This window comes from Exophiala dermatitidis (assembly GCF_000230625.1).
Source record: "Exophiala dermatitidis NIH/UT8656 unplaced genomic scaffold supercont1.2, whole genome shotgun sequence".
Classification (NCBI taxonomy): domain Eukaryota; kingdom Fungi; phylum Ascomycota; class Eurotiomycetes; order Chaetothyriales; family Herpotrichiellaceae; genus Exophiala; species Exophiala dermatitidis.
In genome coordinates this window covers 2589845-2603633 of record NW_008751647.1, presented here as the reverse complement: position 1 = coordinate 2603633, position 13789 = coordinate 2589845, and the positions used below count along the sequence as shown (strand labels likewise).

Sequence of the window (13789 nt, the reverse complement as noted above, 5' to 3'; positions counted from 1 at the left end):
TTAAGTAAGTTTAAGGCGCGTATATATATATAAGAAGACTTATAATTTATCTTTAAAGATATCTATATAGCTACTCTTACTTTTAGTACCTTTTATACTATTATAGCTATTACGGCCGCTTACGACCTAGATCTTATATAACTTAATACTATTAACGTATTCCTTAATAGTAAAATCGATAAGGAAATCTATATACGTTTCCTAGAAGGTTTTAAAGTACTAGATATAATACTTTATCTACTTAAGGCGCTCTACGGCCTTAAGTAAAGCTCTTTATTATAGTATAATACTCTTAGTAATATACTTAAGATACTAGATCTTTCTTAAGTACTAGAAGTTAATTATATTCTTAATAACGAGTTTCTTATTATCCTATTCTACGTAGACGATATTATTCTATACTATAAGCGTAAGTCTAAGAAGAGAGTTAATATAATTCTATAAAGCCTATAAGAGCGATTTACTCTATATATTATACTAGAAGTTAACTAGTTTCTCGGTATATAAATCGTACGAGACCGAAGGCTATATAAGCTATAGCTCGTATAGGATTTATATATCGATAAACTATTAGCTAAGTTTAATATTAATATATATAGTAGAAAGATACCGTTAATACCTCTTTTAACTAAAAGTCTCGTGCCGTATAATAGCTAGGCTACTCTATAAGAGATATATATATATTAATAGCGTATAGGGTCTATTAATTTCGCAGCTATAACGACAAGACCGGATATTATAAGGGCTTACTCTGTGCTCTTATAATACTTACGTAATCTATTACTAGAATATATAGCTGCCGCTAATAGAGTACTAGGCTACCTAAGTGTTATGGACAGCCCGTGAGAATAGGCTAAGCTAGGCAACAAGTATCAGTAGTAGTGTCTAATATAGGTATATTACATAAGACTCGAAGAGTTAAGGAGCTCAACCTAGTATACGAGGAGTATACGTATACTATATACTCTATATACATATATGTCTTAGTAGCCTTAATATATATACTTTCTTTAGTACTCGGCTACCTTACTATTCGTAATAATTACTCCCCTCTCTTAGCCTTACGTCCTCGTAAGATATATACTTAGTTATAATAGTACGTATCGTACTACGATCGTATACTACTATATTTATCTAGAGCTATCTTAGCGCTCCTCGTAGACGACTAATAATATTCTAGATAGACTTCCTAATCGGGATATCTACGAGTACTATATAAGTACTTCTAGCCTTATCTCTTCTATTCTTCTCTTATTTATTTTCTTCCTAATATACTCTTTATTTCGATCTCTAGAGGGTCGTACTTAATTCGTATAGTCGTTTCTTACTTAGCTTATATCTTAATACTATATCTAACTAGTTATACTTTAGTAAGTACGTCTATCTTCGCCTATAGTCCGTATACGTCTAATATATCTATAGAACGAAGATAAGTATAGTAGTAGCTCCTCCGCCGCCTTCTTCGCCTTCGGGCGATTCGGGCCGTAAGTAAAGCTTTAACGTATACGATTCTACGCTAACTCGTATATTTAGTATCTATAGCTCTAACTATCTCTTCTAAGGATTATACCTATTTTTACGATATACCCTACTAACGTTATCTACGTACTTTAGTATAGAATTCTTATATAGATCTCTCTTACTTCTTTATAACGAAGACCGATTATTCGTCTACGAACTACGTTCGCTACTAATTCTTAAATCGTATAGGCCGATATAGCTACGTTCCGATATACTATCGCCTCTTCTATACTAAGCGTATACTAATAGCCGATTAGGTTCCTCTAAACTACGTATCTAACGCTCGTCGCTTAGTCCGTATATAATAGGTAATACTTTGTAGTAGAGTAAACGTACTCTTTAAGGAAAACGTACGTAAAGTAGCCTCGACGCTTAATTTATCGTTCTAGTAGTCCCTTACTAATATTATAGGTATCTTATCTAGTAGTAGCTCTTAAGGTAGTTATATTAACCTTACTCCTTATATACGAGAAGCTAGTAGTACTAGTAGAAATAATATAATACTCTCGATAATTTTAGAAGCTATCCGAGTACTCGTCGAAGTATATTATATAGCCGTAAGTACCCCTATTATATATCTTCTCTACGTTTTATATACTAATCCTTTATAGTATAATATATACTCTCTAATATAGGGCGATAAAAGAGATCTAGTACTATAAGTCGCTAATAGTAGACGTACTTCTCGTACGCGAATTATATACTTTATTAATTTTAAGATATCTTTATACGTCCTCGATAGCGCTACGCGTATAATATTATAATAATATTAACTTTTATTTAAATCGTTTTATTTCTTCTTCTATATATTATATATACTCTTCCGGTTTTTATAAGTCGTAAGCCTCCGACTAGCCCTTCTACCTTATATAGTACTCGGTTCTACCGTTTCTCTAGCGTTCGTCTAATACCTTAGCGACTTTCTACTCCTTCTCTTCTTTAATATTAACTAGTTTAGAAGATTCTTCGCTAGGTCGCTAGCGATATATCTATAGAAGCGATATATAGAATATATAGTATAGTCGCCTATACTTTTAGGGTAGATCTAGTTAGTAGATATTCTTCCCGTACTTCTTAAGAATCTTAAAAGGCCCTAGAAACTAGTCTAATAGCTTCTTACTTACGCGTACGGTACGAATATAGCGAGCGGCGAGTAGAACTTTATCCCTAATCTTAAAGGTAATCTTCTTTCGTTTCTTATTATAATATTCTACTATACGCTTCGCTACCTTCTCGCCCGCTTTCTTAGCTATATTAAGTACTTCCGTAATCGCTATAGTCTTCTTTCTAGCTACGATATTTCTCTAGATCCTTAAGAAGGACTTACTATTAATATTTATACGTAGCGAGAGAGTAAACGCTAAGACTCGCTCGAAAGATATTTCGCCTATAATTATACTTAGAGTAGCGTTTATAGTATACTTAGTACTTACTAGTAGATCTACTTAGTCTAACTACTAGTAGTTTACGTAGTAGCGTAGATAGTACTCTAAGGTCTAGTTTATTCTCTCGGTTTATCTATCTATCTATAGATAGAACGCGATTAAGAATAATCTATATATCGTAAGGTACTAGTAGAGATTTCTCTAATATAAGAATATAAATATTAAGCCTCTATCGCTAACTATCGACCGAGGGCTCCCGAATCTTACGACGATCTTTTTAAGAATAATTCTACCTAGGCCGGCTATATCTATTATACTCCTATACGGCGTAAGACTTACTATCTTTAAGTATTTATTAACTATTACTAAAATTAAGTTATATACGTAGTCGTTATATATCGACGGCGGTAATTTAATTATAAAGTCTATACTAATATCTTTCTATAGACCGTTCGACTAAGGTAGTATCTTAAGTTCGCCGTACGATCTATATCTAGATACTTTTATTCGCTAATAGATATTATAGATATTAATATACTCGTTAATATCTTTTCTTATCTACGGCCACTAGTAGTATTGCTCGATAGTCGCTAGCGTCCGCGCTTAGCCGAAATACTCCCCTTACTATAGGTTATTGTAGTTAACTCTAAGAATCTCCTATCTTATAGTAGAGTCTCGAGAAATATACGTCGCGCTATCCTTTCGTACGAGTTTCGTATAGTTCTCGCTCTAAAGCCCTTTATAGAGTTCTTTAGTAACCTCTCTCTTTAGAGAGAATCTCTATTCTCTTCTTCGATACTATTTATCGTTAGCTTAGAGCTCTCGTAGATAGATAGTAAGCTTCTTATATCGTATTCGTATAATTTCGGCTTATTTCTTATTCTCGTTTACTTCTAATATTTCGAAGGTTTTAGAGGGTAGTAGAGTTACTATATTATACTTACTCTTAGTAGACTTTCTACTACTCTAGACTATTACTCTTATTAGGACGCCTACTATAATAGTCCTCTTCTTTCGTATATAATTAGTATACTTCTCGGCCGCTTTTAGGACTCTCTTTTTAAGGAGTTTAACTAGGAAGTTCTCTATAGATACCTTATTATTGGCCTCGTAGTCTAGACGGCCATCGGCAAAACTGCCACAAGCCCACAGCCAAAGCTGATGCTATAAGAGCCCAGGGAGCCCACGGCGGCTTATAATATTACTTATTAGCCGTAAGTCGCTATATAGAGGCTACGTAGCGCCTCACAGCCTATTTAGTTAGCTACCAGCTATTATAGCACTAGTATACTAGCCCTAGGCTAGCTATTTAACTACTTTATTTATTACGTAATTAAACGTAATTTTATTACTATAAAATTTTTACCTTTTACCAAGACGCTAAAAGCGGGTATTTCGGGTACGTTATAGCGCGCTAATTATCTACGCTAGCTTACTAATAATTTAATATTAGCTAATAAACCTAGGATTTTCGATATAGACGTACTCTAATACCCTATTATACGCTAGCTATAGCCTACTATAGCTATACTAGTTAAAACTATACTTATAATTATAAATTAAAGAAGTTACGATAATTACGTAATATAGCGAAGAGCCCACAGTATCCTAGGTAGGCTGTGGGCCCTACTAGCCTACTAGGCTACGCTAGTAGGGCCCACAGCCTACCTAGGATGCTGTAATGACTTATGGGCTCAATTTGTGGCAGTTTAGCCCAGGAGGCCCTGGGCTAGCCTGGGCTTCCTAAGCAGGGCTGGCAGTTTCGCCGATGGCGAGATAGCCTATTAGTTAGGTTATCTTTCCCTCGTCTCTATTAAATATAGAAGTCGTATACGGCTAGTACCTTAGTCTATCGTATTTATCTTCTATTTAAGACCTTTATAGTTATAAATCCTTATAGGGCTTTATAATCGGTAAGTACTATTATACTATATATAGGTACTTCGAGGTAGTAGCGCTATACCTTAAAGGTCTCTATAATAGCTAGTATCTTATCGTCTCCTATATAGTAGTTTCTCTCTACGGAGTTTAACTTCCTTAAGAAGAATATTATAGACTTCTAAACCGTACATTCTCTCTACGTCTTATACGCTTAGGTAAGTACACCTTCGATTACTACGCCTAACGCGTCTATCTCGACTCTCGATTATCTCTTAGGATCGAAGTAGGTTAGTATTAGCGCGCTAGTAAAGTATCGCTTAAGCTCTTAAAACGTAAGCTTAGCGCTATCGAGCTACTCGAAGGGGCTACTTTTCTTTCTCGCTACTATATTCGTAAGGAGACTTATAATAGACGCTATAATCTTTAAGTAATTCTTAATAAATTCTCTATAGAAGTTAGCGAATTCTAAGAAAACCTAGATCTCTTAATATAATTTTAGGGCTAGCTATTCTTATATCGCTTAAACCCTACTAGAATCTATCGATACGTTTTCGGTTCTTACGCGATATTCTAGAAAGTTAACTTAGGTTATATAAAACTTATATTTTAATAGCTTTATATAGAGCTTATATTTCTTAAGTCGTTCTAGGACTTATCGTATATATTACTTATACTTCTCTATATTAGTACTATAGATAAGTATATCGTCTATATACGCTATATAGATATTATTAAGAAGGCCTCGAAGCGCTTTATTAATATAAGCCTAAAACGTTATAGAAGTATTAGTTAATCTAAATAGTATAACGAGATACTCGAAATACCTATATCGCGTATAAAATATAGTTTTTTAGCGATCTTTCTTTACGATCTATATACGGTAATATATATCTCGAAGATCGAGTTTAGTAAAAATCTTCGCTCTACTTAGATAATTAAGAACTTTAGAAATTAGGAGTAAAGGGTATCGATTCTTACGAGTAATCTTATTAAGCGCGCGATAGTCGACGTATAGTCGTAGCTTTCTATTCTTTTTCGGGACGAATAGGACTAGTACTCTAGCGAGAGATTTACTTAGCTATATTTACTCTTTACGTATACTACTCTCGATATACTTATATAGTATCTTAAGCTTCTTTTTACTAAGGAAGTAAAGCGGTTCGTACGGTACTATTTCTTCTTTCTTAATAGAAATCGAGTATCGAGTTTTAGTTACTTTTAAGAAGATATAGGCTCTTAGCTCGTTAAATATATAGATATATAAGCGGTATACTTCTAGGAGTTTAATTCCGCCTTTCTATATAACCGTAAGCGTTATATCTATATCCTTTATATAGTTAACCTCTTATAGTAGTACTATTAGTATTTCTATTAATAGATTATCGAAGTTCGCTATAAGCTTCTTTATTAATACGCGTAGTACTCGCTCGTCCTTCGTATTTAAGTAGCTTTAAGTACCTCTTTTCTAGTCGATATATAGATTTATCTCTTATAGCTAAGAGTACCTAAGAATTACGTTATAGGTCTAAATATCGATAGCGATATATTTATATCTACGCTATCGGCGTTCTCCTTATATATTAGTCGTATATATATTAAGTCTATATTTTCTATATACTTAAATAGAGTATCCGTTAACGGTACGTACTCGTATATTCAAGATATTAGGTCTCGCTCTATACTTAGTAATAATAAGTTACGAGATAAAGTTTACTTACGCCCTACTATCGAGTAGCGCGCGTATCTTAATAGATCTCTTTGGCGTATTAACTTTAATTTCTATTATAAGTATCTTTAACGCGAGGGTCTTCTACGGGTTCCCCTTAAGTAGTCCTAGTACTATTACGATACTTAATATATTAGGAATTAGTTTTTTACCTTATTCTTCTTCTTTACGGACGTCTCGTCTACGATTCTCTATTATCTTTATCTCTTACTACGGTAATTTTTACCTCGATAGCCCTTCTTTCCGTAGATATAGTACTCTTCTAGAAAGGATCTTAAGTATCTATATTTCGATTTATCTCTTTTTTCTATCGCTAGCGCCTTCTTCTACGTCTTCGATACGAGCTAGTCGAGTTTCTTCTACGGGATCCGTCTCTTATCTCGAGATCTTTAATACGATTTCTAATAGAGATCGGAGATTCGAAAGTTCTTCTTTTTCTTATATTACTTGCTTCGACGCCGTTACGTAATTACGTTCTCGTAATATAAAGCGGAAGCTATAACTTACTCTCGAGAGAGAATCTCTTTATACTTATATATAATTTCCGCGCGGAGCGTAGACGTATAGTCGTTAAGTAGTATCTATATTCTCCGCTCGTTATCTATTATTAATAAGATCTTCTTCTCGATCGTCTCGATTTTCGTAAGAAAGTCCCTAAATAACTAGTTTAGTTCTTACTTCGTTTTCGCTAAATAAATTAACGCTTAGCTCTTACGTATTATAGAGATCGCGACTACGCTCTTTAGATAGTCGATAAATTCCCTCTAGCGTATAAACTTAGGTTTATCTCTAGTTTAGATCTTCTTAGCTCTATTCTCTAGATATATCGCTACGTACCTAATACGATAAGTATAGTAGTCTTTAGCGTACGGTTTTATAGTTCGAAAGAGCTTTCTCTATCTAAGGTCGAACTTTCGAAGTTCTTTAATAGATTTTTCTTTAAATTTTAGTAAAGGGGCTATCCTAATATATTTAGCTAAGTATTCTTTCTCCTCTTCGGGTAGGCTCTAGCGTCGCTTACGAAACGATAGTATAGTACCTTCTACTTCTACGTATCGAGTAGGTTTACGGCCTTCTAGTTTAGCCTCTATTATCCGTATCTCTTTCTTTAGCCGTTTTCGTATTAGTCGCGCCTTAAGTTCCGTATAGCGTTGGTAAAGCTTATTCGTCTCGCCGACGCCCTCTAGGGGATAACTAGCTTTAGGGGTCGCTTCCTCGCCCGTAGCCTCTATAATAGAGTTTTACGATATCTCTTAGTCTTCTATTATAGTATTAGCTATTCCTCTTTTAAGGGTTTCCCCCCGAGTAGGTTTAACTACTATTAGGCTAGTTATACTTCGCGTACGAGAAGCTATCGTTATCGTATTAGTCGCTTAGCCGATTCGGTTTAACTCTTCGAGAATATTATAGATAGCCTATAAGAATAGACTAAGCTAGGTAATAAGTATTAGTAGTAATATCTAATATAGGTATATTATATAAGACTCGAAGAGTTAAGGAGCTTAACCTAGTATACGAGGGGTATACGTATACTATATACTCTATGTGCGTATATGTCTTGGCAGCCTTGACATATATGCTTCCTTTGGCACTCGGCTACCTTGCCATTCGTGACACTAAGGCGTATACGTACTCTTACTCTTAAATACTCTACTTCTTCTAAAATAACTCCTTAAAATAATAATAAATATAAGAGCGTTAATACCTTTAAGGTATACTTAGACGCTATATTTACTAATAATACTAGCCGGAAGAGTTCCGATAGCTATCTCTTTATTCTATTTAGAGGCTCTATTAATTAGAAAGTCTTACGATAGAATACTATAATAACTTTAAGTATAGAGGTAGAACTACTCGCTCTATCTCGTATAGCTAAGGAAGCGCTCTAGTAGAGTCGCTTCTTTAACTCGATATATCTAAAATTTAACTAACTACTTATTATTAAAGCTAATAATATATAGACTATTCGTTTACTAACTAAGAATAATTTTTAACTATCTATGAAGCTAAAATACGTTAATATATATAAGTATTAGTTAAGATAGAAGATATAAGCTAGTAAAATACGAATAGAATAGATCGTAACCGCTAATATAAGAGTAGACGACTTTACGAAAGTACTAATAATATAGAATTATAAACGATTTATCTATATATATCTTCGCCTAGTCGATATATAGACTATACTCGACGATAAAGCGACGGATATAGCCTAAAGAGGGTATATTATATATAGTCGGCTTCGATACCCTACTACTAAGGAATACTTACGTTAGCTACGCTTCCTAAACCTCGCTATCGACCCTAAATAACGCTCGATAACGACGTTGACGACGAGGTTTACTACTCTCTAGAATAATCTATAGACCGTACGAGATACGGTGTTCTCTCCGATTTCTATAGTATATATAGGAGTACTCTATACACTGTCAAGTGGATAGAGCGAGAGCAAATACAACAATTTTAGCGCACCTGCCAACAGCTAGTAACTCTTTTCCGGTGCCTGTTGCACACGCGCCCCGGATGACCATCGCAGCAACTGAACTCAAATCGCTCCAATATCAGGTCAACCAAACGAATTCAGCCTTTTATAGCATCGCGATGAACAAGTCCATCAGCACGGCCGCGGCAACGCTCCAGTTCAGAAACCACACATCCGTTTTTCTGGCGCCTTTGCTTTCAGCCCCAGCTGTGGCGCTGCCACTGCTACTCGGGCTGGTGGACGAAGCCGTCGCAGACGCGGTTGGAGCACTCGGCGACGCACTCGAGGTTACGGAAGTCTCCGACAACAGGCTGGCTCCCGCCGTGACCGTCACCTCCATATAACGTATATCGGTGCCGGTGAATGTTGCCAGGGATGTGACGGTCGCGAGAGTGTTGTCCGGAGTGTCAGCGTTGACGTCTATGTCAGCTTCCAATGTTCCGGGCGAGCCTATCCCGTTTGGCCACTCATACTGCTCTATACAGGTAGCCGCCGTCGTGCCTGAGACCCGACAATTCAAATATTCACCAACAACCGCAGATGTACTCATGTGCCAGCTCGTCGGCTCAATTGTAACGGTTACGGGTCCGTCGGTCCAGTAGCACGCGTCGGTGTCGGAGGAGTTCTTGCATGTCAGGGCCATGCTCGTCATGTTCTCACTCTGGTATACACCACGGCCGTGTCAGCTTCTTGCGTCTCTCCCGTCATTCATTCTTCCCCTGGAACCGGGGATTCTCATTGTTTTGAACGTACCGTTCCGATTACGGACCCCAGAGCTTCTGTGCTGGTGGGAGTCGGCCAGAACATGCTGATCACGGTCGACTTCGCGGACACAGTGTGCGTGAGCAGCAGAGGAGCCGCCGCAAGCGTCTTCATCATGGCGGAGCGGATCTTCGTGTTCGTTGATCGCTCTGTTGTGCGACTCGCTAAAAGCGTGAAAAGCTGAGATGGAAAGGTAGCTAGGTAAGGATTGGTATGGGATGCTCAACAACCCAGAATTTGCGATGTATACCACCTCTCGCGTCTGTGTGTTGGTCCCTCAGGATTGCAGCACCGCCGAGTCCAAAATTCGAACTCATATAAGAAGAAAAGAAGCTACTATCAGTAGCAAGGTCGACGACATTTCATCGTGTCTCATTTCCTGCTCGTCGACCGCCATATCTACAACGTACAGGAACCCCCTGGATACGACGATCTGCAGGCTAAGAAGCCAACTAAAAGGAATCCGAATTCCGGTCCAAGTTTTGGTCTGATGATCCTGGGACATTACCGGCATCTTTGTCTCGTTCACATTGATACTAGTCATACTACTATGCCTGCCATATGTACAATAAATGTGCAACGCTGTAGCTAGCCAGGACAGTCTCTTGGTTGGTTAGAAGACCGGTCGATCAGCGCGCCGCGCCGTCGCCGCCGGTTCTTGGTCAGCCCAACGTTGCTCGATATATACCTTTCCTACCTACATGGAAGTATCTACTACTGATCTCATGGTATTGCCTCAACGTGACAACAGCTCCTGTAGATCAAGAAAGAGTACAGTGTACAACTACATACTGTAGATACCCAAGTAAGTTGCACTGGCGCGACCGACGGCGAAACGAAGCGGAAACCAAACCATGTACAGTACTAGTAGTAGTAACCCCGTGGGGGCCGAGGGGGCCAACTTGAAGCAGATCAAACGGACGATCATCGTTGATACCCGTACCTACCTAGGTACTGTCCATAGCTCCGCGGTGAATTACAGTAGGTAGGTACCTAGGTACAGTACCGCCTGTAGGTAGGCAGGTAGTGCGTTTGTACTTTCTATTTCTACAATAAATGGTAGTTCACTGACCGACTGTCTCCTGTGGTCGCGTGACTGCTTCTTGATCTGCAAATACGAGGTAGCAGCGATAAGTAGCAGCGATAGTGGTCTCGTCTCCATGATCGTGGGCAGACCGGTCCCCTAATAGTTGTGCGCACGGGTCATCATTGACCACACCAAGCCGGTAATAGTACGTAAAGAACGCCCATACCGTAACATTGTTCGTTCCCTTCTTGACGTGATGCGGCAGTCTCAGTATCAGTCTCACGTCTTTTGCAGCAGCTTCTCCGCCCAGCATTTGATCTCCGCACAGCTCCATCTGCGACGTGGATCGCGTTCGACCATGCTCAAGATCCCCTGGACCACGAGACGTGCAGTCTCGGGATCGTGCCCTTCACTCTCGAGCTTGCGCCCGAGTCCCGCTGGCACTTTGGCCTCCTGTAGGTCGCGAAGGACCTGAACCCGTTCCGAGCTCGTCGAGCAGGGCCAAAGCATTTCGACCAGGACGACCCCAAGCGCAAAAACGTCCAGTTTCTCATCGATGACAATGACTGCTGCTTCTGCTTCGGACGACGACTTTCCTCGGTCATCTCCAGGTGGTGGCCGGTAGTACTGTGTGCCCACGGGCTTGTCCTTGTCTTTGTTCTTGCTGCCACCTCCACCTTCACGGGCGAGGTCTGCCACGAGTCCGAAATCGCCTATGCGAGGATTGACGAGGTAGGGAGCAGGATCCGGACAACCGCTGCAAGATCCCACATCCCAATAACCATCAGGAATAACCATGCTGTTGACAGCAGACGACGAAACGACCAGGCTCGACAGAAAGATGTTGCTGGGTTTGATGTCCCGGTGCACCAGTCCCTTGGCATGGATGTACTGAAGCCCACAGAGTATCCCCATCAAGATGCGTAGCGCAGGGCCGAGATGGAAACAATGCTTTCGGTGGAAACTTGTACTGGCACTTCTTCCCTGGATGCTCCTCGACCCGCACGGGGTCGGGGCGAGATATTGCGCCAGCGTGGTGGGATAGACGGACATCTGTACGTGTAGCACGTAGACTGTGTTGTCGACGTCGGATTCAGATCCATGATGCGCGCCGCTGGGATGTGAGAGGCCGTCTGTAAAGACCTCTGAAGTCCGGACCGACGATCTGGATCCTTCAGGGTCGCCGTCGCCGTCGCCGTGGTCCATGGAGACTGTCTGCCCAAAAGCCACTTCAGCTTGGCCCCTGGAAGCAATTGCGTGCGCCGCTTCACTGTCAGACAACCCGAATATAATTCCGTCGTCATGTTCCAGCGCCATTGCCTTCGGTCGCGGTTTGGCGGTCACCCGTGAGCCCTCGGCTATTAGTTTCTGGCCCTGGGGATTCAAAGCTGCTGGTGGTCCCGATCGATATGGCACCTCGGTCATTCCTCGGGGCTCTTCAATCCACGTAGCATGATATCGCACGACATTGCTGTGTTCCAGCTGTGCTAGAGCTTGGACTTCCCTCAACACGTTTTCCAATTCTTTGTGACCCGAATCTCGATACCGCTGCGAAAGACGAGGACTCAAGGGGATCTTTTTGACCGCATACTCCTTCTTGTCGAAGATGTTGTAGGCATGATACACCCTGCCAAACCCTCCTTTACCCAGCAATTTGAGTTGTTTGAAGCTGGACTCGTAATGGCTGCGACGAGGCGGCGAAGTAGAAAAGGTCAAGTCTGTATACTGCGACGCCGGAAACCCACCCTGGCTTTGATATAGAGAAAGACCTGCCAGCTGCTGCTGCAATGAGTCGGGAAACAGACCTGCAGGTCGATGAGCAGGGCGGCCACCACCCATGCCAGCCGTCTCATCAGGTAAAGCACGCTGCCGCTCCCTGGGATCCGTAAGGTCATTGGTGGACTGCGCACTTCCTATTGCGAGTCTTTCGATGCCAGCGAGGTAGGTTGCCCGCGTATGCTGGTTGGCTTGGCTGTCGCTGACAGTCGAGGCCGGTAATACGCCGCCGAGAGCCAATGTCTGGCTCACATCCTGGTACAGCTTCCTCGCTAGTGGCTGGACCTCTGGCGCTGTCCTGGTGAAGTTCACTCCTGGACTTGTACTGTTCATGATCTCGCAAGCTCTGGTTCTCGCGAAGTCCTCCAAGAGGGCACTTAATAGATTGGCTCGATGTTGGCCAATTGTTGGATTCTGTCCATCTTCACGTGCCACACTGTTCTGGCTAGTGAGGGACTCTGTGGTCGCAGTCTCACCGTCTTCCTCAACAACTTCCTCCAGCCTTTGCCGGGACACGTTGTCGTGGTTCTCGTCATCGTCCTCTGACGTACTATTCGCCGCGCTCGAGCTCGAGCTCGAACTGATATCCGTAGGACGACGGAAGAAGGCGGACGACATCGATCCAGAAAGCGAATGGATTATGCTAACGATGACGGCTGTAATGAGGAAACTTCATTGCAAGTTTGAACGCAGAAAGACGACGCGGCGGGAGACGGAGCCGCAATGCTCAAGGCGGCATGCGACTTTCTCTGCGCTGTAATACGCTCAGTTGCAGCTCAACTAAGGTCGCAGAGGTGAAGTTGTCGGATTTATCAAGGGACATGTCTGGCCTGAGTAGCAACAGGTCTTTTGTTCAAGGCTGAACAATAAACAGAACACCTGTTCAAGTTGCCTGTTCGTGTTCTCGCTTGGCGTCACTTACCACCCGCACGATTCGAAATCATTCGCTTGATCAGTGGACAAATTGGAAAGGCATACTCGAAGAGGAACTGGTCTGTAGTAATGGGGCGCTCAAGCAGGCGACGAAACTATTAGACTTGTGAAGGCGGCTCAATCACGAAGTTGTAGTTCAAGTTTGCAGTAGAGGCAGTAAAGTCACGTGGCCACAGTGCAAGTTCAAGTTGTACAAAGACAGCAGGGCCACCAGTGTCACATCTGCGGCTACTGTTGACATGAAGAAACACGGTTGTACTCCCGGTGATACAGAAGGTACATTTGCTTGAAATTCC

General features: G+C 41.0%; 2 protein-coding genes across 2 annotated transcripts; one reads left to right on the top strand and one right to left on the bottom strand.

Annotated features, from left to right (window-relative positions):
• Window positions 1-8861: 8861 nt before the first annotated feature.
• On the top strand, window positions 8862-10497 carry HMPREF1120_02405 (uncharacterized protein). The gene has a single exon (XM_009156446.1). The coding sequence runs from the start codon at window positions 9037-9039 to the stop codon at window positions 9337-9339; it is 303 nt and encodes a 100-aa protein (XP_009154694.1). The 5' UTR covers window positions 8862-9036; the 3' UTR covers window positions 9340-10497.
• Window positions 10498-11063: 566 nt separating this feature from the next.
• On the bottom strand, window positions 11064-13178 carry HMPREF1120_02404 (eukaryotic translation initiation factor 2-alpha kinase; the record flags this gene model as incomplete). Its single annotated transcript, XM_009156445.1, has 1 exon — window positions 11064-13178. The coding sequence occupies one exon, from the start codon at window positions 13176-13178 to the stop codon at window positions 11064-11066; it is 2115 nt and encodes a 704-aa protein (XP_009154693.1).
• Window positions 13179-13789: the final 611 nt, after the last annotated feature.

Coding starts and splice junctions, on each gene's coding strand:
- HMPREF1120_02405 (XM_009156446.1), top strand. CDS start 9,037: ATGACCATCGCAGCAACTGAACTCAAATCGCTCCAATATCAGGTCAAC.